The sequence below is a fragment of the Colletotrichum lupini genome, chromosome 4, assembly GCF_023278565.1.
Source record: "Colletotrichum lupini chromosome 4, complete sequence".
In the NCBI taxonomy this organism is placed as follows: domain Eukaryota; kingdom Fungi; phylum Ascomycota; class Sordariomycetes; order Glomerellales; family Glomerellaceae; genus Colletotrichum; species Colletotrichum lupini.
In genome coordinates this window covers 5638507-5666274 of record NC_064677.1, presented here as the reverse complement: position 1 = coordinate 5666274, position 27768 = coordinate 5638507, and the positions used below count along the sequence as shown (strand labels likewise).

Sequence of the window (27768 nt, the reverse complement as noted above, 5' to 3'; positions counted from 1 at the left end):
GGTCGCCGCCACCTCCGCGTTCCCTCCTACCACGACACCCTCCAAGCCGTTTTACCTTAAGCGAACCAAACGTTGGAAGTCGCTAGAGGTGAGAGCGTCCACACGACCACGCCAATATCATCCTTTTACTTTCCCATTCTTCAACGGCCTCCTCGTCAAACATGCCCTTTCAAGCAAGTTGCAGATGACAGATTCACAAGTCAACTCCGAAAATCGAATAACTGACAGAGATTGCTCCACTATGTATTCACAACGTGACAGTTTCCTCCCTCCCTCCAGGCACCTCTCACCCATCTTCACCCCCCTTGCCACTTCATCCTGCCTTAGCGGCCGGGCCTCGGTTCCAGCTTACCTACCTACACCCTTCTCAACCTCTACTACCGCCCCAACATATGCGCGCACGAAACAAACGTCGCCCTCTTGGCTTCTCGCTCGAAATCTCACTCACCTGCTCTCACCGGTCCCGTCCCGTCCCTAGACGCCGCCCCTCACCGGTGAAGCCCATCCCGCCAGCCACAGTCCGTCCTCGCCCGACTAACAGCTGGTCACCACCATCACCACTGCACCTGGATGACACGAATGCCACCCTTCCGCAAGACCCTTGGTACGATACTTGGCTCATCCAGCACGTCGACCAGAGCAAGTCAGAGGGGTCGTGTCGGGAGCGTTAGGGAGAAGAGCCGTCCCATTCCGCCGCGCCGTCGCTAGTCCTGGCGTTGGTTGCCTCTACTCCGTACCCATCCTTCGCAACGGTGTTTCCCACCTTTCCCCTTCTCCGCTACATCTACACAGTACTTCTGACTGACTTCGTCTTGCACACCACACGATACAAGAAGAAAAAAAAGAATCGACAACGTCGCTGTCACGCCCTCATTCGTCCGCAGTGTTTGCGTGCCACACCGGGGATAATTTGGCCTGGAACACGTCAGAACGGGCCAAGGTAGCGCGAGCGCGCCCGCGTCCCATGGCGTCTGTGCCGCAGGATAACAGATCCTGTAGGTTCCCATTCACAGACATGCACTCGCAGCCTGCTGTTGCGTCTTGCACTTTTCCCCATCCTGGGCTGCATTTGCTTATCGATGGGCAGTCTCTGCTTACTGGTACAGACATCGAGTTTCACTTTCAAGGCTGTCGCATGATTCGGAGCAAACCCCTCTATGACGATTCGACCTCTGATTCTGATTCCAACCTCCACACACCTTCTCCTCTCCCCCACGGAAAGCGTCTCTCGACATCTCGATATCCCGCGTAATCAGCAGAAGCTTTGCCAGAGGGCCGCAGAAGCATTGAGAACCTCGGTGCGTGCAGTTGCCGGCATCCCGCGATCCCATCATCTCAATCCACCAAATTACCCACACGCGCGCGCGCCGGGGGTAAGCAAATAAGGTCCCAACATGGCGATTGTCCAAGACTTCCAGAGTCCACCCCCTTCATCTTCATCCCATCAACACCAACTTGCGACTACCACGCTTCAGGTTGGTGGTAGCCTCCACACCACCAACCAGACTTCTGGCGGCCAATGGCTGACAGCAGAAGGTAGAGCTCCATCCAATGAGCAAGTATGGCAGGCACCGCTACGTACATGTGCAGTGCACCCTTTCAAGAATGCTGGATCACCACCATCATCCCGAATTAATTCAACGTGGGCTGTCTCGGACGCCACGATCATCGCAAGCCATTTCCCGTGGATGGGTGCCGACCATAGAGCCGTCTTTTCAAGACACGCTTCTTCTGCAACCCTTACGAAATGCCATGCTGCGAGGGCTGGCATTGTCCTTGGGGCACTCGATGTACACGACGGATGCCCCTTTGCCAGAATCCTGCCAATATGAGGAAGACATTGGACCGTATCGCGCGCAGACACCAAGTGTCTTGCCGCGAGACTGCAAACCTGACGGATGGAAAAGTGCTCGAAACTATGAATGCATTCAGAGTGTGTCCCAACGGCGGTTTACGGGCTGCGAGGTCGTGCTCAATCGCGCGACTCCTCGGACGTATGCGCCCTCAACCCCCCCGCCTAAGCCAAAAGTCTCGGAGGCAGCTCCGGTATCCGGCTATGCCTCGCTGCATAGGGCCGGACAATCACACCACCATGACCGCCTCGGTTGACAGCGATTTCTTGCCAAGTTTACTGCTGCTTAACGAAAAAAATATCTGCCGTATCTCAATAACGTCGCAGACGTAATACCAGCAAGCCCTCCCTTCCCCCAAATTGCTGTACTGCGTGACTGCGTAGAAGAGCTTGACAAGGACTGGGGTTCCACCCTTCTGCCGAAGTTTTGACTCTCTTCACGTGGATCGACCGGGGTCCAAAGTGGCGCATCCTTCTTCCTCTTCTCTCCCCGCCTCGCGCCTCGGTGCTCTTTGTCAATGCCCTTTGCCCCTTTACACCGAAGCTCGGCATATTCCCACCACCCAGCTTCTCATCGTGGGTATGGTATTGAAGCGCAATGCCCTCTGCCTTTCCGTACAGTCGTCAGTGTACAAACCGGAAGTAGATGACATTCGGCCCCACAAGGCTCTGGAGAAAAAACCCCCAGTCTCCGCCGACACTGTGACACCGGTCAGAGGTGGTTCGTGCCTGTCACTCAGCGGGGCTCATGATTGTCCACATGCCCACCGACCGTACCTGGCCACCGGGTCGCCCAAGATCGTCACTCACTTCAAGGTATCCCTAATCAACCAATCGAAAGTGGCAAGACAGGGCAGATTTATATCATCAGCAAATCAAAAACTCCTTTCTTTGGCCTATGAGAATCCCATAAGGGGGTATGTTCGCTCCCACAATGTGCAAGTCAAAGTTCGATCCCAGTAAAGTGTGTAGGAGAAGGGGGGATAGATGGGGAACGAAACGGGCTGGGCAGTGGGGAAAAAAAATAACAAATCAGAGAGAAATTGAAATTCAAATGAAACATGACAATGCCCCTTGAGGGCCATAGCCTGGACTGGACAATCCTTCCCGGTTTCCTAACCCTAATTGTGTCCCGACCAAACCCATGGATGTGTGATGATGAGGTCCCTTCCGTCTTGATGCCGAACGATAACCCCGATGATGCTTATCCGTAAAGTTTGTGCGTAACAGCTTGATGCAGCCTGGCCTTCAGCCGTCCCATCCAGTGATGGACTTGACCCGAACCAGCGAGGATTTCTGATGTGACCAGAACGTGTCGCTGCCAGGTAGCTCTCCTATGCCCGCGGCGGTTCTCCCTTCTCCAGTGTCCGCCTTCTGGTGGAGCGTGCCTTTTATATCTCGTACATGCGTTGAGTGAAACAAACGAAAGACTTCTTCCTCTGAACTTCCATGCCGTATTTTTGTTTTGGTTGGCGGGTGCTGCGGGATCAACCGAAACCATTCGCGCTCTCTTCTGTGCTTTTGGGCGTTTTCTCTTTTGGGGTCAACTCATGCCATGCTCCCAAGACTCAATACAACGTTTCCTCCCCATCCATCAATCGCTAATCGCTGTGCCAGTAAATGTTCCATTCTTTCGCGAGAACCTCGAACCCGTTGCCCAAAATCGTCAGGACGCCTCGTGAAGGCATCGCCGAAAACGTCGAACCTAAGAACTCCATCCTTAAGTCGTTGGCGCTGGGTATTTGTTGTCCGGAGGGCATGAGACCAGATTCCCCCAAGTTCGTCTACCATAGTAAATGTCCGTTCCACGCGCCATGCTGAATGAAAATAAAGAAACCCAAACCAAAATGAATTGGTGAACGAAGGAAAGATAAGGCCGGAAGGAAGCCTCCACCGTACTGCAGCCTGATACTCGAAGTTGTCGAGGGTTGAACGCCCACTGATGATGTGTTTCTGAACTTCGTTGAGAACATGGACGAAGTAGTCAAACATAACTCCAGTGCTGGTGACTGCGGGAGGCCAATGCAGTCAGGCCCGTCAGGGAAGAGCGAGTCAGAACCATGTAATATCGGGAAAAGAGGAAAAAATTCAAGGGACTGATGCCTGGAAAATCAGATGCCGATGTAAATGCGTATGCGCCGAGATCTTCACACAGCGCCGTTCTCGATGCTGTCCAAGTATCTTGTGGCTTTGCCTTGTTGCCGTGTATCCACACTTGAACACCGTAACGCCAGAACTCTCGCCATACTGCCTCTGGAAGTCAGACAGGCAACCTAACATAACTGCATGCCTTACCTGCCAAGCATGTGAGGTGGCAGGTAGTTTGAGTTGTTTCCATTCATCATGGAACCAGGCCCACCAGCAGTCATGGTATTGCTGTTGTACCCGTTCCACACGTTGTTATTACCGCTTGCTGGGAAGCCAGCAACTGCGTAAGGTGGTGTGCCCGAGGAGCCGTTACTGAATCGCCCAGAGCCAAGACCAGGTGGTGCTGAAAGTCCTGGAGGAGGACCGTTGGTGGTCTTGAACCCATTCGTGGAACCTGTCATCATGCCGCTCATTGGAGACGTTGATTGACCTGGAGTCTGACCCGACCTGACTCCCAAGGGGTTCTTCGAGAAGCTGAGGCGAATTCCGCCCTTTACGCTATTGTGAAGCGGATGTCCGTAGAGCTCATGGAGAGCTTTGGTAGCAAAGGATACATCCTCGAACTCCACAAAACACATGGGCCCGTTCTGCTTGGTCCGGAAGCAAAGCCTCTTGTAGCCCCGTTGCTTGGAGAACATGGCCTTGAGCTCTTCCTCAGACGTGTCGATAGGAAGGTTGCCCACGTAGAGAGTGTTGCAAGGTGGATTCTGGTCAGCAGGATTGACCGGGGGGAAGTTATGGCGGCCGTAAGGACCAGTTCCCATATGGAAGGGTACAGTATGTGGCCCCCCGCCCATCACAGTGGGTGACATGACTGGGTGAGCCGACATCGCTGCAATTCCTTGCTGACCGTACTGCGGAAGCGACGATGGGCTTGGTGTTGTGCTGGTGGTGTTGAGGGACAGGCTCGCCAAACGCGATATGGGCAACTGTGGGGCGGTGGCTCTTCTCTGAGCCGTAGCTCCGTTTTCCGCGTAGGCGACTGGGTCCTTCAGGAGCTCGCCGGTCTCGTCATCATCAGCCGCATCATTGTTAATCAACGATTTCCCAGAGATGCGTGTCCGTTCTGTGAGGTGATTTCCGATAGGAGACTGAGGCGAGAACAGGTTCTGGTAGTGCGCGCTGGACTCTGGGTTGGGCAATTCGCTGGAGCCGTATATACCGTTCATAGGTGGCGATATCTTTTCGAGAGATTGGAATCCGCCGTTGAATCGTGATGGTTGTCGCGAGGATGGGGCTGAAGAGGCCGCGGAGGATGCAGTGCTCGACGATCCGGTCCCTGCGGGTTCGGCGTACCTTCTCGACGTGGTTGGGCTGCCTCCGAGAATCTCGACAATCATATTGGCGTCGTTAGAAATGTTGGATTTCCCGTTTAGCATATTCTTTGTTTCGATTGCCCCATTCGTAGTCCGGAACTTCAGGACGGCCGAGCGGAATCCCTTGTCTTCTGATTGATCTACGGGGAGCACTTCAACGTCAACAAGCTCTTTGGACCAAACCACCATGAGTCGAAGCGATTCTTCCGAAGTGTTCAGCGGAAGGCGACGAATCAGAACAGAGGCCGCCACAGAAGACGGGTTGGCGTATGGCGTTCCGACAGGCATAGCCGCATCGCGCTCAAAGGGGTTGACGGACGAGAGGAACGGTGCCTGGGTGTTGGAGGGCCTGAAAGGTTGCGATTGTTGTAGAAAAGCCGGCGCAGCCATGGCAGTGGTTTTTTGGGTGATAAATATTTGTCGTTGTTAATGTAGGAGGATTGTCGCGACTCGATGTCATCCCCGAAGGTCGAGTGCGGCTGATGAGACTGTAAATGCGCCTGGTTCACCTATGGTTGCTTGTCATCCGCCGGTGTTGCGGTGCATGCGCTGGCGCGTGGTGCCTTGGATTGCCTCGGAACTGCGGCAAAGAGAGGGAGGATTGCAACAGTCGCGCAGCTCAAGTGGGAACTCTTGGAAGCGCGTGCGAACAAGAATGCGGGAAAATGGGCCAAGACGCGGTGAAATTATCGGGTGTTGGTGTCGATTTTCGAGTGCGCGACGGGAGGATACAGGGCGACGAAAGAATGTTGCAGAGAGCGATATCGAAAAGTTGGGGGGGTTGGACAGGTTTTGGGAGAAGGGGGGGAGAAGTTGGAGCGTGCGGGAGGAGTTGTCGCAAGGTTATGTATCGTGCCTTAAAGTTCGGGGAGGAGGAGAGAAATTGAGCAGGGTGGAAAGGTACCGGGAGGGAGTGGTGGCACTGATGGCAGACAAATGGATGCAAAGGCAAGGTGTGATGGTGGGAAGTGTGTGGTAGGCGAAGTATGAAGTGGTTAAAGTGAGAGACGGCCAGGAAGAATGGTGTGCGCGCCTTGATGGGTTGAGTTGAGTTGGGTTGAGTACGGCGCGGTGCGGTGCGTCAGGACGGCGGGTATGGATGGAAGAGGGAAGGGACGGGCTCCTGGCTGGCCTGCTTCGCTCCAAGAGCATGGGGGGACTCAGGGAAGCAGTGTAAATGCAGGGCTGGTTGCGTTCGACAGTCGGGTAGCCGTAGCTCTCTGGGAAAATGGGACGAGGTGACTGAGACTTGGGTACCGGCAAGTGGTAGGCACGCAGCAGATGACGGGCCAGAGCAGGTCGACTTGCCGGGGCCCCTCGAAGCTTGATGGTGACAGGTACCCAATAGGACTACACCCACGGGATGGGTTGACTCGATGATTAAAGTCGGAAAACGACTAAGCCAAACTCGACAGCACGACTACCGTGACGGGGGGTCCCTCTGGCGTTAGACTGCTTGGGTCCTGGTCGGCAGGACAGAAGAAGCTGGGGGCACAATTTTGTTTGTGAGCCTGCCTGCGCGAAGGTGAGAGAAGAGGGGTCGTAAAAGAAAAAGCGGGTGGAAGTGCGGAAAGATGTTGCAGGACGGCGTCAAGGTCGTCGGTTTATCGTGGGGTTTGGCGGCGCAAAGTATCGAGAAAAGGTGGCTTGTAGCCAAAGTCTGTTGGGCCTGTACCTAGGGGAACCCAGGGAATTCGCTTGATGATGGGAATCTGGCGATGTGGAGGGAGATGCGAAGTACTCCGTAGTGTTTTGGTACAGACGTGAAGTACCCGGCTAGTATCGAAAAGCCAGTGAAGCGGAAAGGCTGCAGCTGGGGCGCTGGGAGGGTGTGTGAAAGCAAACTCGGTCGGTCGCGGTGGCTGTTGGGCCTAGGGGCGTCGACGGTGGTTCCTCTCAAGGTGGTGGTTCTTGTTCGAACTCTTTTGGATTGTGGTCCAGTCCAGTCCACCACTCCAGTCGCGTTTGGACTTTCTGGACTTTACTCCTCAGAAAGTGGGAGTGGAAGGGATGGACAAGGGATGCTCGTGCTGTGGAGGTCTAATTGCGCCGCCGCTGGAGCACTCGGGAGGGACGTATCGTACCAATCAGAAGCCGATCGCGTAAGGTGGGAAAGCGTTTGGTGTGGGCTAAGGCAATGCTAAGGCACGACCTGGAAGTGTACTTTCTGTCTACTTTGCCTGGTGGGGAGGTGCAACCACCCTGACGAAGGTTCTGTGTAAGTGACTAGCCTGTCGCAGTCGTAGATGTCGTCGTCGTTGAGAGTGCGGTATTCGTACAGACAGGCAGCGATTGCGTTATGTCTGCCTCGCCCAGAGACACCTGTGAGTGGCAGTCGCCGACTCGACACTGATTCTTTAAAGAAAACGGTTGATATCAAGAGTAGTTGGCGAATTGCGTCGACGGCTTCTGCGCCTGTGCTTTTGCTGTGGCGCTCGTTGGGTGTGTGCGCAGCGAGTGAAGCTGGTCTGGTGGGATGGAGGGCGCCAGTGTCTGCTTTCCAGAGGGACTGGGAGCCGTGGGAGCAAGCCGCAGATGAGAAGCGGGAATAGGAGAAATGCTGAGGAGGAGGTACGTGTAGGCTGTCCTTTGGCAGCTAGGTTGGTGGTAAGTGTTGTGGAGGTTGCGTGCTCGTGGAGGTGTGTCTTTGATTGCCGTAGCAGCAGAGGCAGGTCGAGGTCGAGGTAATGGTATGGTAAGGTTGGGAAGCGATGGTGATGTAGGTCAAGGACTCTGGGTCGAGGTCGAGGAGACGCAGCTTCTGGACTCGGTGGATGTGGGAGACGGAATTAACCTGGAGGCTAGCGGGCGGGCGAACGAGCGAGAGAGACAAGAGAAGGGAGGCCCCTGCCGGTACGTCTTCCTGTTAGGCCGGTTTTCTTGGTGGCACAGCCTTTAGAGGGGATAACGGCGTCAGGAGAGTGTGCGGATTGGTCCAAGGTGGTAGTAGCGGTGCGACCGGGCTCAGGGGTCTTGTAGACTTTCGGCGATCGTTGGCACCGTTTGAGGGCTGGTGCTTGCCAGGAGGCGCGTGTGGTGGATGGTAGTGTCTCTCTTTCAGATATCGGCATGGGTTGTCGTCTGTCTCTTGTCTTGCCAGTCTGTCCGTCTGTGTCTTTGGGGGGCAGAACGGTACGGAGTAGAAGGGCTGCGCGTGTGTGCTATCGTCTGTGCGTGTGTGCGTGTAAAGTGCGCGTAAACTGGAAGTGCGTGTGTAACAACCGTGCGGGCCGAAGGTGTCTGGTTCTTTGTCTTTGTGCGAGGTGTGTATCTGTAACTGTGCGAGCCGGGAGTACGAGCGCGACATATGTCGACGTCTGCCAGAGGTAACGTCGAGGGACAGGAGGAGTAGTGATGGTGTAAATCGGGCGAAGAGAAAGGAAAGGAAGAGACTCGAGATACTACTGTAGATTTGCTGGTGTTTTCAACAGTATCTGAATATACCCGTACCCGGAATTTTTTTCCCGGTAAAGCGGTTCGGTCAAGTGGTTCGGTTGAGCGAGGAGAGAGACAAAAGTAAGGTGAAGAAACGACTGGGACGGGAATGTCCAAGGCAATGTAGGGGAGGTATGAGGGTTTAGGCACGGTGAGCAATAATGCGGAAGACGTAAGGTACCTTCCTTACGTTAGGAAACGGAATTGGGAATGAATCGGCCACTGTTGGATGGTCGCACTGTCGCACTGTCGCACTTTCCTTCAATGTTTCTTTCCCTCGACTCCTTCCTGCCTCCGCACTCACGAATACCTTCCTTCCTGCCTCTGAACACTGTCACTACCTAGGTAAGGTAGCTACGGATACCGTGTGCTCCTGCCCTGGGAGCATTCGTACCTGCCAGCACCACATAACCGCATGGTACCTTCCTTCCCTCGCCAATCTGAGTTGGACGTGGGAGGCAGCAACGACAGGGTGGGGTCGGCCTTTTCGAAACAGGAAAAGAAGGAACAACACAGATTGCAGATTCACCTTTCCCTCCCTCCCTGCTCAACGTGCAGAACACTGGGAGTTTGAAGACCTACCTGCCCTGGTGACGGGAAGCACCTGTCACCAGGGAGCAAAATGCCCGTACCTTGGCCGATACCTGAATGGGAAGGGGGATGGGAATGGGAATAGAAAGGAAAGAACGAGCCGGCCAACATTGCACTGTCGAGAGTCATATCTGCAACACTGTTCACATGGAAGTGTCTCTCTTGCACGTTGCAACTCCATCTGCCTCCCTTCACGTCTCTATCCGTACTGCAATTACATACCTAGGTGGAATTCAAGCTTTGCGTGATGTGCCTTGCTTTACGGATACCTCGACTACCTACCTACGTACTTCGTCTGTTTCTTGTGAACCTTTTGTTTTGTCATCTTTTTCTTTTCTTTTCTTTTGGTATTATGCTTTATGCTGTTTGCGTCAAGCAATAGTCAGAGAAGGAAGGGTTGTGGATGCACGTGTGGAAGATAAGGTAAAATTCGATCAACGGCATCCCCCCCCCCCCTCTCCCTTATAACCCCACGTTCTAATTGCACGACGACTGATACTTTGAAGGTACTCGATTCTCGATTCTCGATGCGCTTCGCTACCATGCAGATGCCGGCGCACGCATCACCAGAATTGTCCCTGAAGAACCAAATCAAATGATGAAGAAACCTCTCGAGTCCGCCGCACCAAGCCAGCATGGCCGGCTGCATCGTAAGCTGCCGCCGCTGAAACCTAGGAGGATCGAGAACGGGGTCATTGCATGGGGCTAGACAAGTGTGTGCCTCGCCCTCGATGCGCCTTTGCAACCGCTCGGGAGGACGGACTCAAATGTCGGGTGAAATACCTACGCAGTATTTTCTGCTGCGCGCACTCTGCCCCTCGCGCCTCGCGCCTCTTGCCTCTGACATGGACTTGTACGGCACCACGGATACCGCTACATCATACATCTGCCTCTGTTGTGCCTCTTTGCACGCCGAGGGTTGAACAGAGTCCTAGACAGCCACCATGACTCCAACAAATCTGTCGGCCCTGATCTACCACGCGAGACCACAGACCAGATGAGGCCATGTGCCCATCACGCCGGTCAGTTGGCGGAAACCAAACCAAGCTGCATAGAACATTAGCCTACTAACCCACTCACCTTGCCTTACCAGTCCGAACCCGGTATTCATACGTAGCGATACCCACCATTGTCGACAACAATTCCGTCCTAAAGTACCTACCGATACTTCGTGTGCTTATCCACCAGCCCAGCAGCATGGGGCAAGGAACACCGCATCCGCATCCGCGAAGCAAGGGACCCGACCAGACCCTCAAGCCCGTGCGGAACTGTGATAGCGTGGACCAGGACCTGGACATGGGCAGCTGTCCACACGGGGTATTCACTTCGTTTCTGTATCTGTAGGGCTCTCTACTCCCCCCTCCAAGTGTCAATCTGCGCACAAGGCCAACAGCTTTTTGCGACGCAGACAAAAGATGGTGTCGACGCCAGCCCTGTCACCTACACTTCTTTTCGATGAAACCCCTTGGTACTGTCAACTGCATCGCTGCATCATGGGCCGTCATTGTGCGTTCGCCGTGAGGCACTCAAAATACCCTCCACATTGGTACATTTGTGGGGGGAGCTGCCAGCTAGGGACCCGTAGGCCATGTCTGGCCAAGGTTGGAGGGTACGTGCACTTTCTCGCTCATGGTCCTCGGCGCCCGACTGCCAAGATCCTTGGAACCGCCGGTGATATTCGAATTGCCCTCACATCTGGTCATTCTTTCTGCCCCGACCCGTCAACGTTGTATAATTTGAGTTTTGGGGATTCGAGTCTGTGCCGCGCCTTAGACTCCAGACATCGTCAGCCCTCCTGCCGGTACTCAAAACATCCCTCACCCGTTCCCGCCTCACACATTCTGCATGCGCCGAGGCGCAAGCCTGCTGGTGCCGTCAAATGCAGATAATCAAACTTCTGTGGTGAGACCCCCCGAAACGCCTTATTAGCAGACCACACATATATCTGCAGGCAAGATATATGGACGCACCCTTTGGTTGCAGGTCCGATATGCAGTCAAAACTTTTGCGCCTCAACATATCGCTACGGTCAGAGTATACGTGAATGCAGTCCAGCCAGGAGTTTGAACGTGTGAATGTCAACTGCCAATCGCGATGCTGGCCGTCATGCCGTCGAGGCTGCCAGGTTGTCTTCTAAGCGTCCGCCAGGAGATGGATTCGAAGCCAATCCAAGTTGAAGGAGGCTATGGAAAGCATTTCTCTATCCATCAAACTTGAAGATGGAGAAATTGGTCTGAAACGCAAAGCAACGTGAAAGAGTTTATCTACAAGGTAATTGACAAGCTATGGGTAGTGTGGTTTCAATAAGGTATGACAGCGATGTAGAACCCCCCAGACCATGATTTCCTTCAAGCGCTGCGTTGAGCACCCTCTATTTTTCTCAGCCTGCAGATGGGGCCTGGGAATTGTGGCGTCATTCCCTCTTCCTTGGACATCTCTTTCGCTTTAGATTGCTGCGTCGAGTTTTGACAGAATGTCCCGGTACTGCTGGCTGACCGGTTCAAGTAGTTACCCACACCGACCATGGCCAGTCTCCCACGATGACGCTAAAGTGAGACTACGGCTGCCCATTGGATTGCCGAGCAAGCTCCGATTTTCCGGCTGTCAACACGATGCCACTCTTTTCTAAAACTCTCCGGCCCGGTGGTTGCCTCTGGGTAGGCCGGGCGGATGAATGCAGTGGATCGGTCTTCGCCCCGAAGCAACTCGTCCAGTCTCGACTCCACCAACTATTCAAACATTGCTCCTCCCCGTGGCAGTGCGCCTATCATAGGGCACCTCCGAATCCTTGTTATCCTGCGTCTCTGCTTGTCGCTGATACACCCAAAGTCCGGAGATATTCAAAGAGAGCCCATCGTGTCGCAAGCACATGCTCTCAACTAGCCGATTACCTGCAGGCTGGTACAGGCACATCGTGCATCTGAAGATAGAGAGACTTAATTCGGGTGCAAGTCGCAAGGTGCACGCACATAAAGTCGGATTCCGCTCACTACTCTGGATCAAGTTGGTGGACTCTCACGTTCCCATTCTTGTTATACGACATTTTCAACCGGTTAATCCCCTCTGGCCTGGCAAACCTGACACGCCTGGGTAGTCAAATACAGTTTGTACGACAGGACCTTTCTTACCCAATGCAGACCTAGCCTCTCGCTTGCCAGCTCGTTTAAGAACGAAGCTATTCTCTGGACCGCGCTTATCCGTAGGGTCAGCACGGGGGAACAGGAATTGGGCGAGCTGTAGTACGAAGAATGCATCGCGACAACCTACCCTAATGAGATTCTTGCGTGAAGAGAAATTCTCCGACCAACACTGGAGGCCGATCCAATGACGTTCATCATTGTTTGTCGTTCCACTCTCATGAGGATGGCTAGACTGAGAGCGGTGGCTGCTACCATCATCTCGAGATATCGACTTTCTACAACACTCTTTAGCCTCCTCTGGCAGTTGCCTGCTCGCAGATTGGCGAGTATGACCAGCTCGTCACTGTAAGTCTTCCTGGTGTGCTACCAACATACTCGATCGACTTCACACATTCTCACCACCATCAGAAGCGAGCAACCCATTAGCATGCGGCGCAACTTGAATTCTCTCACAGACATAAGTCATCAAACTCACGACTACAAGTCGTTACAACTACAATGAGAGGTAGACGATGTGCTAGAGGTGCTCCCTAGCTTGATTGTTAGACCTTCCTCTCAGAAGCATCCAAAGCCACAGCTTCCTAATAACAACATGTTTCTATAGGCTTCCTCCGGAAGCTTGCAGCACAGGCATTTACCGGTAATGTACAAGGACCTGATCACAATGCAGAGCCTTACTTTCTCGCCATCTTCCTTAGTAATATTCCGTGGTGTGTCTATAATACTTTACACAGTCACGCGTTTAGTGTTTGAGTCGTTTCCGTACCGCAGCCCAGTCGACGTCTGCGACCCAATGCTCTCTGACGCTGGCTTCTGGTTTGTCCCGTCATCCGCTCGCCATCCCATCAACAGCTTGAGAGACCAGCCCACCCCCCGATAAAGGGGACAACGAAGCTGCGTGGAATGTCAATTGTTACCCAAAACAAAACCGAGAGCCACCTCGCTTTCGCCCTTTCACGAGCTCAGAAAACAACCTAAGTCCAGGAATACTGGAATGATCATCAAGCTGGAGACACGAGGCTGAAGAGAGAACTCGGCACTGTGTGTGTTGGAAACGATCGCCATACCAAACGCTCAAGAAGTGAACTCATCCTCGGAAATAGATTCATGTCATCTTTGCCGAGCCTCCTCCTCCGCCCTCCAGCATGTGCCGCTGTATATACCGACTCCTGGAGGGCCTCGAAATGCAGACCAGCAGTTCCGACATTGTAACGAAACAACAAAGGGTACCCATGCTTTCTTTGGTTAGTGAGGCACTCATCACTTTGAGTAGTGGCTGGCCGAAGTCACGTAGCGAGCACGAGCTCGCAAGAGAATCATTCTCCTCTCCGGCTTGGTGCGATTGCAGATACGGACGCAAACGACGATCAAAAGCATATCAGGGGCGGACTTGCTCTCCTGAATCACGGCATCCTCGAGACTGTCGACTTACCTCTTATCTTCGAAGTGGCCTGGAGGGGACTCACCCTGGAAGAATTCCCCTCCTTGAGGCTCATCTTGAACACCAATCCATCAGGCTGTGGTTACACAAGTGAACAGACTTCACTATTGACCAAGCGTAGGGAACGTTCGAGGAACTCCAGCCTTGCATAAGTTCGCTTTTTTTGCTTTCCCTCTCAACTTAGAGTTCAAGCGCCGCGAGTTTTGACCTGTCTCCCTGGCTGTTGCATTCGTCGCTTCGACAGAGGGTATTTGGCATTCTTAATTATAGTGAAATCGACGTTCTGCTGGACACGTTCGACCGAAGCGTGAGACGCCCTGGCCTTTTACAGGTAACTTTCGATATCGAATCTCCGCAAAAGTACCAAGTCCGAACGAATACTCAGGACAAGCCACTGCCCCATATACAGTAGCAGCCATTCTGGTATCTTGACGTTTCCTGAACGACCGTGTGCGTTCTTTGTTCGTCAGCCAACCGTTAGAAAGTTAGATCACGCACGGGAGAGACGACTTCCTGGAAGTAGAGTCTCATTGGCCGGCAACCCTGGAAAGTACCACTTGTCGTGCATGGGACTACTGTACGGATGCCATGGCCAGTCACTTCCGGATGCAGAATCCTGAAACTAGCAAGGAAGATGCACTGTTGGGACGAATTCAAGCGCTCAGCGTTTGGAGAGGTTGGCCCAAACTTTGCTTCTCGCATGACACTGGGCAGAAGGCCCTGCCACTGGCTACAATCTTATGTCTTCAGAGTAACCCTCTTCCGGGTTATATTAGCGGCATGGGGGCTATCGAGGAGAGCTTGGGAAGGATGGGAAACGTCCGTAAGCAAGCCCCAGCTTGACTCGGTAATTCGTAGACTCATGAACAGACACCAGGCTCTCACGGCTGCTTGAGGGTGGGTAGGCCTGCCAATCATGATGACTCTTCAGGTACCGAGCCTAACAGCGATGAGCTGTCGGCATGTGTCCAGCTCCGGGTAAACCAGCTACTATGACCTACACAACGTCGGGCCTGGGCCTTGGAGGCTCGGTCTGACATCTGTCACTTGTGAATGATCCGCAACGGCGCATCTCTATCCGCGTAGGTGTGCTCCCAAAGTGATGCCGAAGGCTGGCTACTGCCTCTACATCGCTGAGATGGACTCATTAATCTTGTGTCTCCTGAGATCTAGCTGAAGCAGCCTCGGTTCTCTCATAGGACGTAGTCGACCATCCCGTTGTCAGGTCTGTACTGACCGAGGTAACAGTGAATGCCTGTGGCCGTTGTATCAGGTCGAGCTCAGTTTGCTGGGAAGATATCAAGATGCGATAGATTACGAATATCAGCTATGGTTGTCACAACAGCGGCTCTTTCTCCGGCCTTCAACTCCAGATGCTGATGGTGCGAGATACCCACCTGCTGCAAACAATGACGAACTATGGGCACGCTCATGAGGGGGCCCGATCAAGAAGAAGCGCTAGGATTGAATGATAGCGGGGTCGACTGGACTGAAAGCGGCCCAAGACGAAGAAATGGAGAGTCAGAACCACCCAACGGGGAGGGTGTCCGCCAGGAAGACTTCCGATACGATGGAGTCGCCTGTCCCACCGTTCACAAGAGGGAGGGGTCTGCGGGGTTCTTGGGAAAGCTTGGCGCTGTCGATTCTCACGAACTTGCCCAGATGACTACCGACGTTGGAAGGCTTACGGAAACCCGACTGTATCCTGCACGGGAGTTGTCCTCCCCTTTTCTCGGTTCCATAGCCCTCCCATGCCACTGATCTCGGCCGGGCTTTCATTGAAACATCAGATTCGAGGCGAGACCCACTCAAATCGCGAGAGATAGACGAGCAAACAAGCCAACAGGAGGAAGTGGCTGGCTGAAGTTTGGCAGTTGCGTTTAGAAGCCAATGCTATTTCCTGCATTGCCATGTGGGTCAGAAGAGCTAACTCTCAAGCATCTTGGAAAGAGTCTGGAGCATTTGGGAACTGAAGCGAACAACCCACCATCATCTCTCGACTTTGGACAAGACAGGCGTTCGGGTGGCCGATGCGCCGAGCCGCCGCCAGGCCCGGGCTGTGTGCGATATCTGTTTGTGCAGAGCAGAGAGCCCGTACCTATTATCATTACAGATCCTGCACCGATCACAGGCCAAACCCACATGAACAGTTCAGGTTCCGGATGGTGGCATGCGCAAGACAACCGGAGCGCGTCTGTTCCGTGATTCTGGGCTCTCGCGCTCGCGAAAGCCCAAGGGGCTGGTTCGAACCACGATCCACTGCCGGGCGTGGATATCATTCCCGAATGCCCAGGAAGCGGAAGCCATGGTACGGATACCGGTACCTAGAGGCGTGGCCAACTCTGTCTGCTCAAAGTCAAGGTCATCTGACCTCTGAATCTCTGTCCCCTTTCCAGTCAACCACTCGGGGGGCTTCCGCGGTCTTGGGCAGACAGGGTTGCCTGGCCGTCAGCAAGTCTTGCTTTTTTGGCTCGGGCAGGCTGGGTATCTCGAGGAATGTCAAAGCAAGGGTCCTTCTCCAGCGACAGGAATCCGTGCCTGCGAGAGGCAAAATATGCCTCTTCCCAAGGTTGTTTTCCCAAGTTCCTTCTTTCTCTCATCAACAAGCGCGCGAGCTGCAGCATACCAAACAGCACTCATCCGAAAACCGCCGCAACCATAACACCCTCCTCGGTCTCCTTCCCATCGAGTCTAAATTTGGGCCACACACTTTTGAGAGAGACTTCACGGGCAGCAGCAACTATATGCAGGCCCCGAGACAACCGAAACATTTGGCGAGGAGGGGGGAGGGGCAGGTTCGGTGTCAAGGGGGGGGGGGGGTGCGCGATCAGCCTGGCACGGAGCCCACAGAGCCCCATGCCACACTCCGTCTGGGGTTTTATCTCCAGGGTCAACTTTTTTAACCTCGTCCTGCTTGTCGACGTGCACCTGCGGCTTCAATCTTTAAGCATGTGGCTGACTACGAAGACGGGCTAACTACGGGAGTACGAAGTATGGACATACAGATTCTCCGTACAGAGAATAAGGATCCTCAGCCCGATCACAGGCTTCGAACACGGGTTCGACGCCCGCTGGGCCCCCGCCGACGCGTACCTATCTGCCCGTCTAGGTCAAGCGGCTCCGGCGAGAGTTGCATGCTATTTTGCCTTCCCTGACTCGAAAGTTGATCTTTATCAAAAGAGTTTCTTCAAACGTCTCCTCCCACGGGATGGCGGGACCCTCTCTCTACCACCGTAAGTTGAAGGCTCCGGCGCCCCGCTCCGTGTTTTTCTTTTCTCTGCCCGACCGAATGGTCTGGGACATTCGTGCCGGCCACCGGGGCGGAGACGACCTCTTGATGAAAAGATCCGCCGTCGTCATCTTTTGCAACGACCAACTGTGCTCCCCCTCTCCTCCCCGCCCCTTTATTTTTTTTTGCCCACCTTTTCTCGCGCACACAAACTGATGCAGGGACGGGAATCCTGCCAGCCGAGAGAGGCGACATACATGGCTCGGGTCTCGTAATTCTCAGCCGCAGCGCGCTACGGTATACGGTGCTTACCTGACACTCATAGAGTATCCGTACCTAGCGACGCTGTCAGATTCTTACCCAACGGATGGGCACTCTGGCCGCGTCAGTCCACTCGCTACAGTCCACTTCTTCCTGTGTCGTTTCCGCCCTCGCATCGCGTGGCTTGTTAGGGATAATTTGATACCTAATCTGAACACCTGGCTGGATTTTGATTTTAAAGAAGGTGTAATAGTCATGAATCTCTTCTCCCTACTAAATGCATGAAAAGATAAGCTCATACGTAAAAGGCATTTACTCTTTTTTGATGTGATCCTTTTCAACTCACCACCACCAAGTCACCTGGGACGTTTACTCATCAACTACTGCAACCTCCCGCATCTCAACAAAAAAAATCAAAAAAAATCAAACGTCTCACAACAGCGTGTCACTTGGCTTCCTCCCGCCCTCCACTCACCGCTCAACCGCTCTCACACGCGCCTGTTACGCCCTGCGGCCTGCGCCTGCGCCTGCGCGTCCCGTCCCCCTCCTCCATCCATCCATCATGACAGTCGCACAGGGCTACCACAACCTCATCCCCGTGACGAACCTCTCGCCACCCGTCGACACGACGCAGCCCTACGATCCCTCCACCCTCGCCGGCAAAACCGTCCTCATCACCGGCGGCGCCCTCGGCCTCGGCGCGGCGTTTGCGAGGGAGTGGGCCTCGCACGGAGCGAATGTTATCGTCGGGGACATTAACCCGTCCGCGGGCGAGGCCTTAGTGGCCGAACTCCGCGCCGAGTATTCAAAGCAGGGAGGAGGAGCAGGACAAGAAGGGGGGAAAGGAGGATCGCACCACTTTGTCACCTGCGACGTCACGTCCTGGGAATCACAGGTCTCTTTCTTCAAGGAAGGCGCACGCCTCTCGCCGAACGGCGCCATCGACGTCGTGGTAGCCAACGCGGGCGTCAACGAGCCTGGCGCCAACGGGCACTTTGAGATGCCTCTGGCCTCGAGTTCGGACCCGGACGCGCCGCGGGAGCCGTCGACGAAGATCATTGACGTTAACATCACGGGGTTATCGTACACCACGCATCTCGCCCTCTTCTGGCTGCCGCGGAACGGGAACAGTACCGGTGCCGGTATCAGTGGCTCGCCCCGCGACAGATGCTTGTTGTTGGTGGGCTCCGTTGCGGGCGTGGGGCATTTCCCGGGCCAGGCGCCGTATACCATGTCCAAGCACGCCGTCACGGGTCTGTTCCGTGCGATGCGCGGGACGGCGTATTTGCGGCACCGGGTGCGGATGAATATGGTGTGTCCGTACTTTGTGAGCGGGAGCCAGATGTTCCCCGGTGCGGCGGAGGCGGCGTTACTCGGTGGCGGGGCGGGCGGGGCGCAGGGGAGGGATGTTGTCGATGCCGCGACGAGGCTTGTTGCCGATGAGGGGGTCGTGGGAAGGGCTTTGCTTGTTGGGCCGGAGGTTGATGCTTTGGGGTTGGTGGAGGAGGATGAGGACGGGGAGGTGATGATGGTTGGTAAGGAGGGGGGGAAGGTTGCGGTGTGGGATGTGTATGCGGAGGATTATAAGGATTGCGAGGCTTTTGTGTGGAGGTGGATTCGGGTGTTGAATACGGTTGAGTATGTTCGGGGGTGGACTGGGTGGATTGGGGATGTGTTTTCGATTCTGACGAGGCCGGTTCGAGGGGGGAGGTAAGTGGCTTTCCTGTGTGATAGTCTTGTGTCTGGTTCGGGAGAGGTCTAAGGATAGATCAACTGGATAAAATCACTCCAAGTGGCTGAGAGGAAGAGATTGATACTAGGCGAAGATGTAAGCCCAGGACTCGTTTAATATAATCTGAGGTATCGAGACGTTGGCGACACACTTCGTCGTGAATGAATGCAACCACACCTCCTTGGAGAGCCTACCTTGAACAATGGTAGTCATGTGAGAGATGGAGATGAAGAAAGGCTAGCATATACGAGGCTTCATGTTACATGATGCTTCATAATGGTTGACAGTCAAAGCAGAGACATCATTGCCAGTCAGCAATCGATCTGGAAGCAAACTTGTGTTTGCCATGAATACATTTGGAGAAAAGAGTCTCCATTTCGGAAAGGGAGTCTCTATATCTCTCAAACTAGACAATCGAATCGATACTGCGTCTATCATCGTCTGGGACATCCAAAGCGCTCAATGTCCACTCTCCCATGATTTCAACGTGGTGATGAAATTCGAAATGACGAGTCAAACCTCGACGTTCTTGTCCATCTAATTATAAGCACCAGAGAGATGTGAGATTCCACTGACAAGGATAGATTGGTTTCCAACAATCTGGCTCAAGGTATGAGCTTCGACGATACCATTCTCAACCTCACGGATAGTGAACGAACGCTGAGCCTTTGTTTTCTTAATAAAGAGCTTTGTCCCTCGATTTTTTTAACTCGATATTATTTATATACGGATACGTAATGTTATTAAGAATAGACCTGCTATAAGCTGGGTGCGTTATGATATTATATGTCTAATAGACGAGGTTAAGACTTATTATACCCGAACACGGTGGTAATATATCAGCTTAGTGCCTCTTCTAAATAGTAAGGAGCTTAACTTCCGGCCGTTAGACATTCCCCCTCTATGCTCTACTACTTAGGATATAAGAAAGGTTATTATCTTATTATGTATAGATTAAAGAAGCGAGATCCTAAGAGAAGCTATAATAGCGCCCCGTTACTTATAGTCTAATTATTCTCCCCTTTATCTATAGTCCTATTTTTTTTATATTTTTTTTTAGTTACTTAAAGTCTTGTTGTTCCCTATGCTACTTATAGTCCTATTAGTATCCCTATTTTTTATAGTCCTATCGTGCTCCCCTTTTCTTAAAGTCCTATCACTGTCCCCGCCATCGACAGTCCTATTATTGGCCGTTATGCACAACCCTGTTATTAGTATGAGACGAATACGGGCGGGACCAAGGGAAATGAACGAATAACGAGCCTTTATCTCTCTAGTTGAGAGTCTTCTCTCTTTCCTTTCTTCACTCCGACCACTACTGCAGCTGCGCCTTCCCTCGCTCATCAACGACATCGGAGCATACTGCCCTTGTTATGTGGGCACTGGTCGCTTGCCTTTCACCATGGCCGTGGCGCTCTTTTTATACTCCACGATGAGCAGGCAGCAGCTATCTTGTCGCTGTTTTGATCTCGAGATGTAGCCCATTGTGGACATGTCAATGAGGAAAAAGGGGTAGGATGATGACGGAATTTCAGAAAACAAGAGATATGATATTCTTCTATCAGACTGGAACACATGATGCCGAATTCGTCCACGCCCTAATGCGGTTTATGTGATGAAGCCGAAATCTCGCTCGGCAAATAATGAGAAGAGACCCAAATCTAAACGCCATTCAAGAGTGATAGGTTCGCTGCCGCTACTCAAAATGACCCGGACGACAAAAAGCGCCAAATGTTGCAGACCAAACCAACCTCACCCGCTACCACTAGGAGAAGGGCCAAGGTCCATGGCCCCCTGAAATGAAGGATCGAGGCCTATGGTCGGATCTTGGGCCTGGCCCAGATCAAACCCGGGTGTAGCAGCACCAGCCATACCATCAGGCCAGTTCATCGTCATCGTCGCCCACAGGTCATGATAGACAGGCTGCCCATTCACCATCACAGGCGTCCCATTCGTCGCGGGGGAGACCAACCCATGCGTCCCGTCCCTATTCAGATCCTGATCCCAAATCGGGAAATACTGATCCAGACTCCCATCAAACATCGGACACCCGCGAATCGTCCGCGGCAGCTTATTCACCGGCGTCTCGATATTCGCGACGCGAGCCTCGTACTTGCGCTTGACGACGGAAAAGACAACTTTCCCCGCAGACAGGACGTCCATGGTGCTCTTGGTCGCGGGCGTCAGCGTCGGCGCCTCGCTGTTGGCGCACAGGCGCGCGAGGTACGAGTCGAACTGCAGCTGCTCGCGGGCGCGGGCGTGGTCCCACTCCGGGCAGAGCGGCATGGGGAAGGAGAGGCGGATGGCGAGGATGACGGCCTGGATGAAGCGGCCCCAGTCGATGGAGCTGAGCTCGACGAAGGCGGCGGCTGGGAGGTTGGTCATGAAGTCGAGGAGGGTGCGGAGGAGGGTGAGACACTTGTCGAGGCGGTGGGCTGGGATCGGGGGCCCGAGGTCGCCGTCGCCTATTTTTGCTGTCGAGCGGAGGGTGTAGACTGGGCCGGCGAGGAGGAACATTTCGGTGAATAGGTTGGCTAGTGTAAGGGAGTCTGGGGACGGGTTGAGTTAGTATAAGGAAGGAGGGTTGTGCGTTGTTGGATGGGAGAATGGAGACTGACTGATGTCGCCGAGGCTGCTTGGTATCCTGCCTTGCCACTCCCTCAGCTGGCTCTCGAGCCCGAGAAACATGAAGTGAACCTGCTGCTTCGCCTGATCCCCTTGCGGTATACTCTTTGCGATGGCAGCCGATTCCTCGGTAATGTGAACCAGCCTAGCCAGCCACGCGAGCGTGTGATCGCCCTTGAGCGCAGAATTGTGCTCGAGCAGATCGCAGCAGGTGGCCGTCCATGATGTGTAGTCGAGGGCCAGGATCGCCATCTTGGCCCAGGCCATTGCGAACCTAGCATCGGTCAGAGTCGTGCGGCGAAAATACTGCAGGAAGGGCAGTACGTGCGCTGACACCAGGTAGTAGCAGGACACGTAGGCACGAATACTGTCCATTTGATCTGGCGCAGAGGACGATGACGAGGCCGTCCCGCCGCCGCCGGCAGGTGAGCCTGCGCCTTGGCTAGGTGGATGGTTCAGCTCGAGATCGTGGAGGATCTCGGCTGCCATGCGGACGTATTGGAAGGCTTGTTTGTTCTTTGGGCGGAGGTGGAAGGGGTACCTGAATTGTGTAAGGGGGTGTTTGCCTCAAAGGGGGGTCAGTCAGTTATAGCAAGCTCACCATGCCGTATAGATGAGCAACCCTTGGAGGAGCTCTAGCGTCCGCTCGCCACCGGCCACGAACTTGAGACCCAGAATCTTGCGAAACTCTTCGTCGTAGAGAGTGTGACCCTGCAATGCACTGGTAGCAGACGCCGTCGAGAGGATGGCGAGAAGCATGAACGGTTTCGTCTTTGAAAGCGAAGTAACTGTGGCATCGGGCGGGAGTGCCACACAGGGAAAATGCTTGAGCATGACGCGGAAAGTTGATAGCAGCTTTTCTGCTGAATCTAGGTTGAACTGCGGTTTGAGACCGAAGCTCGAGACCGAGACGGACGGACCCGAGGACGGTGGAGACGAGATGGACGAATGGGGACCGCTACCGGAGCCGGCGTCGAGGCCGAACATCATCTCTATGGACTCTAGGTCGGACTCTGGTGGTAGAAACTCGTCCACGTACTTGTCGTGCCGGGCGGCAAGGCTTTCGAGGTCGTCGGGCTCTTCCACTTGGGGCATCTCAAAGTCGATGCTGAACGTCTTTGAGGGCCCCGGTGGAGGAGGCGGCCTGGGTGCGTCTTGGTTTCTGTATCATGTGAGTATGGTTGGTGAGGCGGTAGACTCATCTGAAGCCGAGAAATCACACAATAGCAGGTAATGGATACAAAGAAGGTGACGAGAGCTTACTGCTTAGATTGCCGTGGACGACGGGTCCTTGGACCGGTGCGGAAGATACATTCTCTCTTGAAGTCGAGACATCTGGATTGTTCGGGCGGCTGGTGAGCATACGGATGAATGGACTTATACGCCGGGGCAGCTCGGGGGAGTACCGCCCGGAACTAGGGTGGCCACACACAACAAACCTTCGACATATTCCCAGCTGCACGCTGGTTTGGCACTTGACCTTGGCTGCCCTGCACGCTTCACAGGCATTGGTCACTCTCTGCCGCGGGTTGGCACCGGCGTCAGGATCGGTACCGGGCTCCATGATGTGTTGGCGACACGGAGTGGCGGATCGGGGTGTATGGGGGTGCTCGGATATTCGGCCCGGAACAAGTGAAGTGACTAAATAGGCGAACAAGTGCCGAAGATGTTTGAAGAGAAGCTTGGCGGGGAGTGAGAGAGATGAAGACAAAGCGACTGATGCCTTCCCGTATCTGGACGAGCTGGGAGAGTATAGTTGAGATCCACTGCCCGCGAAGCTACACCAAGCAAAGGGAATGATGGTGGAGCTGAGATGAATGAGAGCGTTATCTGAGCAGCTCAGAGCTCAGCTTACGCCTTGGATGTCTTGCAGCTGAGCGAATGGGGGTTGGAAGTGAGTTGGGTGTAATTCCACAAGAACCATAATATTCGGCACATTGGGAATTTCGCGGGGCAGAGAGACATGGGTTGAGGAAAAGGGCGGCGAATGAGTTGAGCGAGTCCTCCGGCGACGTTCGGATGTTGTTGATTGGCCGGTGCCTTGGGGGAAGTTGCATGCGTCAGGCTTAGGCGGCTCCGCTCTTAGGGCGGATTCCAGGGGTCTTTTGGAGTCTTTACCGAACCTAACTAGCTCTAGGTGCTTGAATGGCGGTGGCTGTGGCTTTGGCCTTGGTGCTGACGATAAGTTCCGAACCACTTCGGAGCCTTGGAGTGGCAGTGTGGCTTTCTGAAACATCACCATGAGCCTCGTTAAACCACGCTCTGATACACTCATCTGGATTGGGAGGTTTGGTGGAATAGGTCATTGTTTTTTGAATGTGATAAATTGGAGCAAGTCGACCTCACGGACAGGATTCGCCTCGTCAACTGTCGTGCTGTCCATTGAGAGCTTTCAAAGGAGACATGCTGACGAGCGTCTCCTTATCGCTGTAAATCCTTGATATCAGGGTTGTTCCCCTTGAAGACGCGATCAAATGCATCGTCAAGGCGCCACACGAATTTGGAGATATCGTTGACGTGATACTTGGTCTTCTCATCATTGTCATAGACCAAGTGCTCCCCCTGAGTGCCAAGGTCGATACCGAGTCCCTTCCAATTCGGGATGTGAACTCCCTCTCGATGGGCTTGGAAATCCGAGCTTGCGCAGCGGGACGAACAGTACACTATACTCTGTCCAAGCTGTTCCGCGCATTCTTCACAGATCACAGGCCCCTCGCCACTACCGCCCATCTCCTCGTCTTCCTCCTTGAGCTGGATGCATCCCTTGCCTGCCGCACAGCTGTGCGCCGTGTTCACGTGCTCATCCTGTATTATCTGTTAGCCTACCAACGTAGTCGCTGCAGTGATAGGGATTGACTTACATATGCCTCGTCGTAACACTTCTCCGAGTCGAAGACTGTCCTCTTAGTGAGGCTCAGCTCGGCAAAGATCAAACACAAAGGGCACGCGATGACCTCTGACGACACCTTGCCGGAGCAAGCGAGGCAAGGCGGAAGATCGTACAGTTCCTTGTTGACTTGCGGACCCTGAGGCGGAGGCTGCTGCCGCTTCTGAGCTTTCAGGAGCTTATCCTGCTCATGTGCCGCTTGCGCCCTCTTAAGCTCGTTCAGTGTCCGCTTGTGCCGGTCCATATTCCCAGCAGCGTTGGACCTCGCCGACTTATCGGCCTGCATGGCCCCCATCACTTCGTCAATGGACGATCCGGACCGCAGCTTCTCAACGTACTTGCTGCATGATGCCGGAATCTCACCCGTGCTCGGGTCGCGGAAGAAGACGTCAATGAGGACATCAGTTGCCTTCTCTGGCGGAAGGTCGTCGAATTTCGGTGCTAATTCCTCCAAACCTGGAGGATTGCTGCCCCCTTTGCCGACGACTTTTCGGACATCCTCGATGAGAGCAGTGGTGGATTTTTGCTCGTCGTCCAATGCAGCCTGGAATTCCTCCTTGCCAATCGACGCCTCGGTGATCTGTCCTGCAACCGATTTAGGTAGAGTCTCGCGGTAGTGCCTCTGCTTTTCCTTGTCGATCCGAGCCTCGATGGACTTGAGATCTTCCGTAAAGTCTCTCAGCTTGGCGAATAAGCCGTCGAGATCACTCAAGAAGGCCTTGTTGTCGGAGAACCACTCATCCTTGGAATCGGCATATCTACTTCTCATCGTTTCCACAACCTCCCCGTAACAGTCTTTGCAGTGCGCAACGTGGGCCTTGCTGTGCTCCTCCGCGCACTTGACCTTCAACTTTTCGATGGATTCGGCCTCATTTCTCTGCTGTTTCCGCTTGGTCTGCAAGACCCTCTGCTGGATCTGGCTCTTGCTCATACTGGCTTTGTTCCTGTGGTTGTCGTAGGCAACGAAAGATGTTGGCGGAGAAAAGAGTATCTGAGGATTTCGTCCTCTCAAGAGTGATTCTTCAATGAGAGTAGGAGATAATACCAATGAGATGCAATATCCTTCGTTTGATGAACCCTTTGCTTATGTTGAGATGTAAAGTAGTTGAAGGAGACTGGGAAGTCCGTGGTTGAGTTGGAAAGGAGTGGGTCCTCAAGGTGAAGGCAGCTCAAGCGCGCACGTCCCTTCCAGCCAGCTTCATTCGGTGAACGTCTGCCGAGCTTCAGCCGGCGCATCCATGGAAGACAGTCCAGTGCATTGAGGCTTTACAATCTTGTAAACACCATCCACATTCTTCAGCAACACAAGACAATATGGTATATTGACATCCCCGCTGAAACTCGAGAACCAACTTACAGGATTCGTGTATAGGCCGACAAACTCCGCAACCAGCAAGAACTCGAGCGCCTCCAGGCCAAGTACGTTGGCACCGGACACCCCGATACGACGAGTTGGGAGTGGAAGACCAATATCTACCGCGACACCTACTCATCCATCGCCGGCCACCCCCCTATGCTGTCGTACATGGCCTTGGCTGAGAACGAGCCTACACAGCTTCTGCGCGCGAGGTTAATCAGGGTATGTTGAAGCCTAATTCTAGATGGTTCGAGACGTGCTTTCTAACTGCTCATAGAAAATGATGCAACCTGCCGGTCCACCACCACAACGCGAAGATTAACGACCAGCGACGACTATCGAGGCATGGTTCTTGAAAAAGATATAGGATTACAAGGGCACTGGCGTTGGGGTCATTGTGTTTAGGAACCAGTAATGGAGGGTTAAACACCCTCAAAAATCCATTTGCCAATTTTGGCCGTTCATAACGCATACGCTCGGAATGCTTGCTACTTCTTGGGTATCCCGTTCCACCGAAATTTTCCTCACTAATCATGGACATCCTCTCCGTCTTTACGCCGCTACACCACCTCAATGCGAGGGCCCAGCTTCAGCCTGTGACATATCCACATCCCCATCCCCATCCCCATCCTGAGCCGGGCGAATCCCAAAACTCGCCCCAATCTTCTTCTCCAGGTCCGCATCAGCCTGGTCGGCCCAGACAGAACGCACCATGCCCGCCGCTCCCTCGGCACCAATCTCCTCGAGCCCGCGCGGGCCAATGAGCCACGTAATGTCCTCACTGCCGTCCTGCGCCTGCGTCCCCGCGTTCTTCTGCACTTTGCGCACGACGTAGCCCTGCGTCTGCATACGCTTCAGCACGTCCTCCGTCTTCTCCACCGCCACGTTCGCCTCGGCGTTGAGGCGGTTCAGATGCCGCCGTAGCTTCTGCTCAGACAGCTCGCCGCCGCTGAGGAAGATGATGGTCACGATCATGGTGTAGAAGCCCACATACGATGCTTCGGCGTCGGTGCTCGGCGCTTTTGAGGGGGCGAGGATGGTCGGGGAGCGGTATTGGGAGGGAAGGGTCGAGGATAGGACGTAGACGCCTGAGCTGCTTTTTGCTTGGGAGCCGGACTTTAATGCTGCGCGGTGTTAGCGGGGGCTGCCAAATGACGTCGTGTCGTAGATGACACTTGCCTTGTCGCTTCTCCGCCATGGTGAACTTTTCCCTCACTGCGAGTTCTCGCAGCTCCATGCCCCAGACGAGGCGGAGCTGTTGTTGCGCTAGGTCGAATACTTTCCTAAATGCTCTACCCTGATCTCCGAGTACTGAAGCGACCGTCAGTAATGCTCACAGTGCTACGAGCCCATCGTATCTTCGTACCTCGCTCCTTGATACCATCTCGACGGATAGGCGTTCGCGAAAATTCGCAGGCCAGCGCATATCGCACCAGTTTCTTCGAAAGTTGGTCTTCTGCGCTCGCTTCGGCGTCCACAGCACCATTTTCAGATCCTTCTTCTTCAGCAGATTCGTCATTATTGCGCCTTTGTCTCGGGTATCTTGGGTCCTCGTCTGAGTCTTCGTCGTCAACCTGGGTGCTGTTAGTCTCTGGTGCGAGCCTTGAGGATTTAGCGCGGGGCATACGGGTCGTCTCCTCCTTTGTGAGGGAGGCATGTTGGCTCTGAATGGAACGAAGGTGCTCCAAATCTGACAACGGAATCTTAAAAATGCGGATTCTCAATTCAGTTTTAGAAGAAACCCAAAGCGTAGG

At 53.9% G+C, this 27768-nt stretch overlaps 13 protein-coding genes across 13 annotated transcripts; 8 read left to right on the top strand and 5 right to left on the bottom strand.

Annotated features, from left to right (window-relative positions):
* Positions 1 to 161: 161 nt before the first annotated feature.
* Positions 162 to 1252, top strand: CLUP02_08780 (uncharacterized protein; the record flags this gene model as incomplete). The annotated part of the gene is made up of 5 exons (XM_049287762.1): positions 162 to 177; positions 262 to 643; positions 834 to 885; positions 945 to 995; positions 1028 to 1252. The coding sequence occupies 5 exons, from the start codon at positions 162 to 164 to the stop codon at positions 1250 to 1252; spliced, it is 726 nt and encodes a 241-aa protein (XP_049144905.1).
* Positions 1253 to 1394: 142 nt separating this feature from the next.
* Positions 1395 to 3066, top strand: CLUP02_08779 (uncharacterized protein; the record flags this gene model as incomplete). The annotated part of the gene is made up of 7 exons (XM_049287761.1): positions 1395 to 1536; positions 1591 to 1692; positions 1763 to 2104; positions 2192 to 2257; positions 2316 to 2692; positions 2796 to 2816; positions 2932 to 3066. 7 exons carry the CDS (start codon positions 1395 to 1397, stop codon positions 3064 to 3066), a joined length of 1185 nt encoding a protein of 394 aa, XP_049144904.1.
* A 1077-nt stretch (positions 3067 to 4143) lies between these two features.
* On the bottom strand, positions 4144 to 5706 carry CLUP02_08778 (RNA recognition domain-containing protein; the record flags this gene model as incomplete). The annotated part of the gene is made up of 1 exon (XM_049287760.1): positions 4144 to 5706. One exon carries the CDS (start codon positions 5704 to 5706, stop codon positions 4144 to 4146), a length of 1563 nt encoding a protein of 520 aa, XP_049144903.1.
* Positions 5707 to 5825: 119 nt separating this feature from the next.
* On the bottom strand, positions 5826 to 8623 carry CLUP02_08777 (uncharacterized protein; the record flags this gene model as incomplete). Its single annotated transcript, XM_049287759.1, has 11 exons — positions 5826 to 5896; positions 5968 to 6349; positions 6382 to 6666; positions 6735 to 6831; positions 6903 to 6962; positions 7002 to 7238; positions 7302 to 7445; positions 7524 to 7638; positions 7721 to 8077; positions 8135 to 8464; positions 8536 to 8623. The coding sequence occupies 11 exons, from the start codon at positions 8621 to 8623 to the stop codon at positions 5826 to 5828; spliced, it is 2166 nt and encodes a 721-aa protein (XP_049144902.1).
* A 1716-nt stretch (positions 8624 to 10339) lies between these two features.
* Positions 10340 to 11231, top strand: CLUP02_08776 (uncharacterized protein; the record flags this gene model as incomplete). Its single annotated transcript, XM_049287758.1, has 3 exons — positions 10340 to 10364; positions 10436 to 10682; positions 10751 to 11231. 3 exons carry the CDS (start codon positions 10340 to 10342, stop codon positions 11229 to 11231), a joined length of 753 nt encoding a protein of 250 aa, XP_049144901.1.
* A 1435-nt stretch (positions 11232 to 12666) lies between these two features.
* CLUP02_08775 (uncharacterized protein) lies at positions 12667 to 13362 on the top strand (the record flags this gene model as incomplete). The annotated part of the gene is made up of 4 exons (XM_049287757.1): positions 12667 to 12827; positions 12938 to 12987; positions 13087 to 13122; positions 13217 to 13362. 4 exons carry the CDS (start codon positions 12667 to 12669, stop codon positions 13360 to 13362), a joined length of 393 nt encoding a protein of 130 aa, XP_049144900.1.
* Positions 13363 to 13784: 422 nt separating this feature from the next.
* On the top strand, positions 13785 to 14075 carry CLUP02_08774 (uncharacterized protein; the record flags this gene model as incomplete). The annotated part of the gene is made up of 1 exon (XM_049287756.1): positions 13785 to 14075. A coding segment is annotated over one exon (291 nt), but the record flags the coding sequence as incomplete, so codon positions are not given.
* A 1738-nt stretch (positions 14076 to 15813) lies between these two features.
* CLUP02_08773 (uncharacterized protein) lies at positions 15814 to 16128 on the top strand (the record flags this gene model as incomplete). Its single annotated transcript, XM_049287755.1, has 1 exon — positions 15814 to 16128. The coding sequence occupies one exon, from the start codon at positions 15814 to 15816 to the stop codon at positions 16126 to 16128; it is 315 nt and encodes a 104-aa protein (XP_049144898.1).
* A 1847-nt stretch (positions 16129 to 17975) lies between these two features.
* Positions 17976 to 19127, top strand: CLUP02_08772 (short chain dehydrogenase; the record flags this gene model as incomplete). Its single annotated transcript, XM_049287754.1, has 1 exon — positions 17976 to 19127. The coding sequence occupies one exon, from the start codon at positions 17976 to 17978 to the stop codon at positions 19125 to 19127; it is 1152 nt and encodes a 383-aa protein (XP_049144897.1).
* A 1770-nt stretch (positions 19128 to 20897) lies between these two features.
* CLUP02_08771 (uncharacterized protein) lies at positions 20898 to 23334 on the bottom strand (the record flags this gene model as incomplete). Its single annotated transcript, XM_049287753.1, has 4 exons — positions 20898 to 21694; positions 21764 to 22311; positions 22372 to 22932; positions 23210 to 23334. 4 exons carry the CDS (start codon positions 23332 to 23334, stop codon positions 20898 to 20900), a joined length of 2031 nt encoding a protein of 676 aa, XP_049144896.1.
* An 857-nt stretch (positions 23335 to 24191) lies between these two features.
* Positions 24192 to 25588, bottom strand: CLUP02_08770 (uncharacterized protein; the record flags this gene model as incomplete). Its single annotated transcript, XM_049287752.1, has 2 exons — positions 24192 to 24575; positions 24632 to 25588. 2 exons carry the CDS (start codon positions 25586 to 25588, stop codon positions 24192 to 24194), a joined length of 1341 nt encoding a protein of 446 aa, XP_049144895.1.
* Positions 25589 to 25971: 383 nt separating this feature from the next.
* On the top strand, positions 25972 to 26336 carry CLUP02_08769 (splicing factor 3B subunit 10; the record flags this gene model as incomplete). Its single annotated transcript, XM_049287751.1, has 3 exons — positions 25972 to 25974; positions 26030 to 26236; positions 26292 to 26336. 3 exons carry the CDS (start codon positions 25972 to 25974, stop codon positions 26334 to 26336), a joined length of 255 nt encoding a protein of 84 aa, XP_049144894.1.
* Positions 26337 to 26584: 248 nt separating this feature from the next.
* Positions 26585 to 27639, bottom strand: CLUP02_08768 (MAGE family protein; the record flags this gene model as incomplete). Its single annotated transcript, XM_049287750.1, has 3 exons — positions 26585 to 27130; positions 27231 to 27316; positions 27381 to 27639. The coding sequence occupies 3 exons, from the start codon at positions 27637 to 27639 to the stop codon at positions 26585 to 26587; spliced, it is 891 nt and encodes a 296-aa protein (XP_049144893.1).
* Between the last annotated feature and the right edge of the window lie 129 nt (positions 27640 to 27768).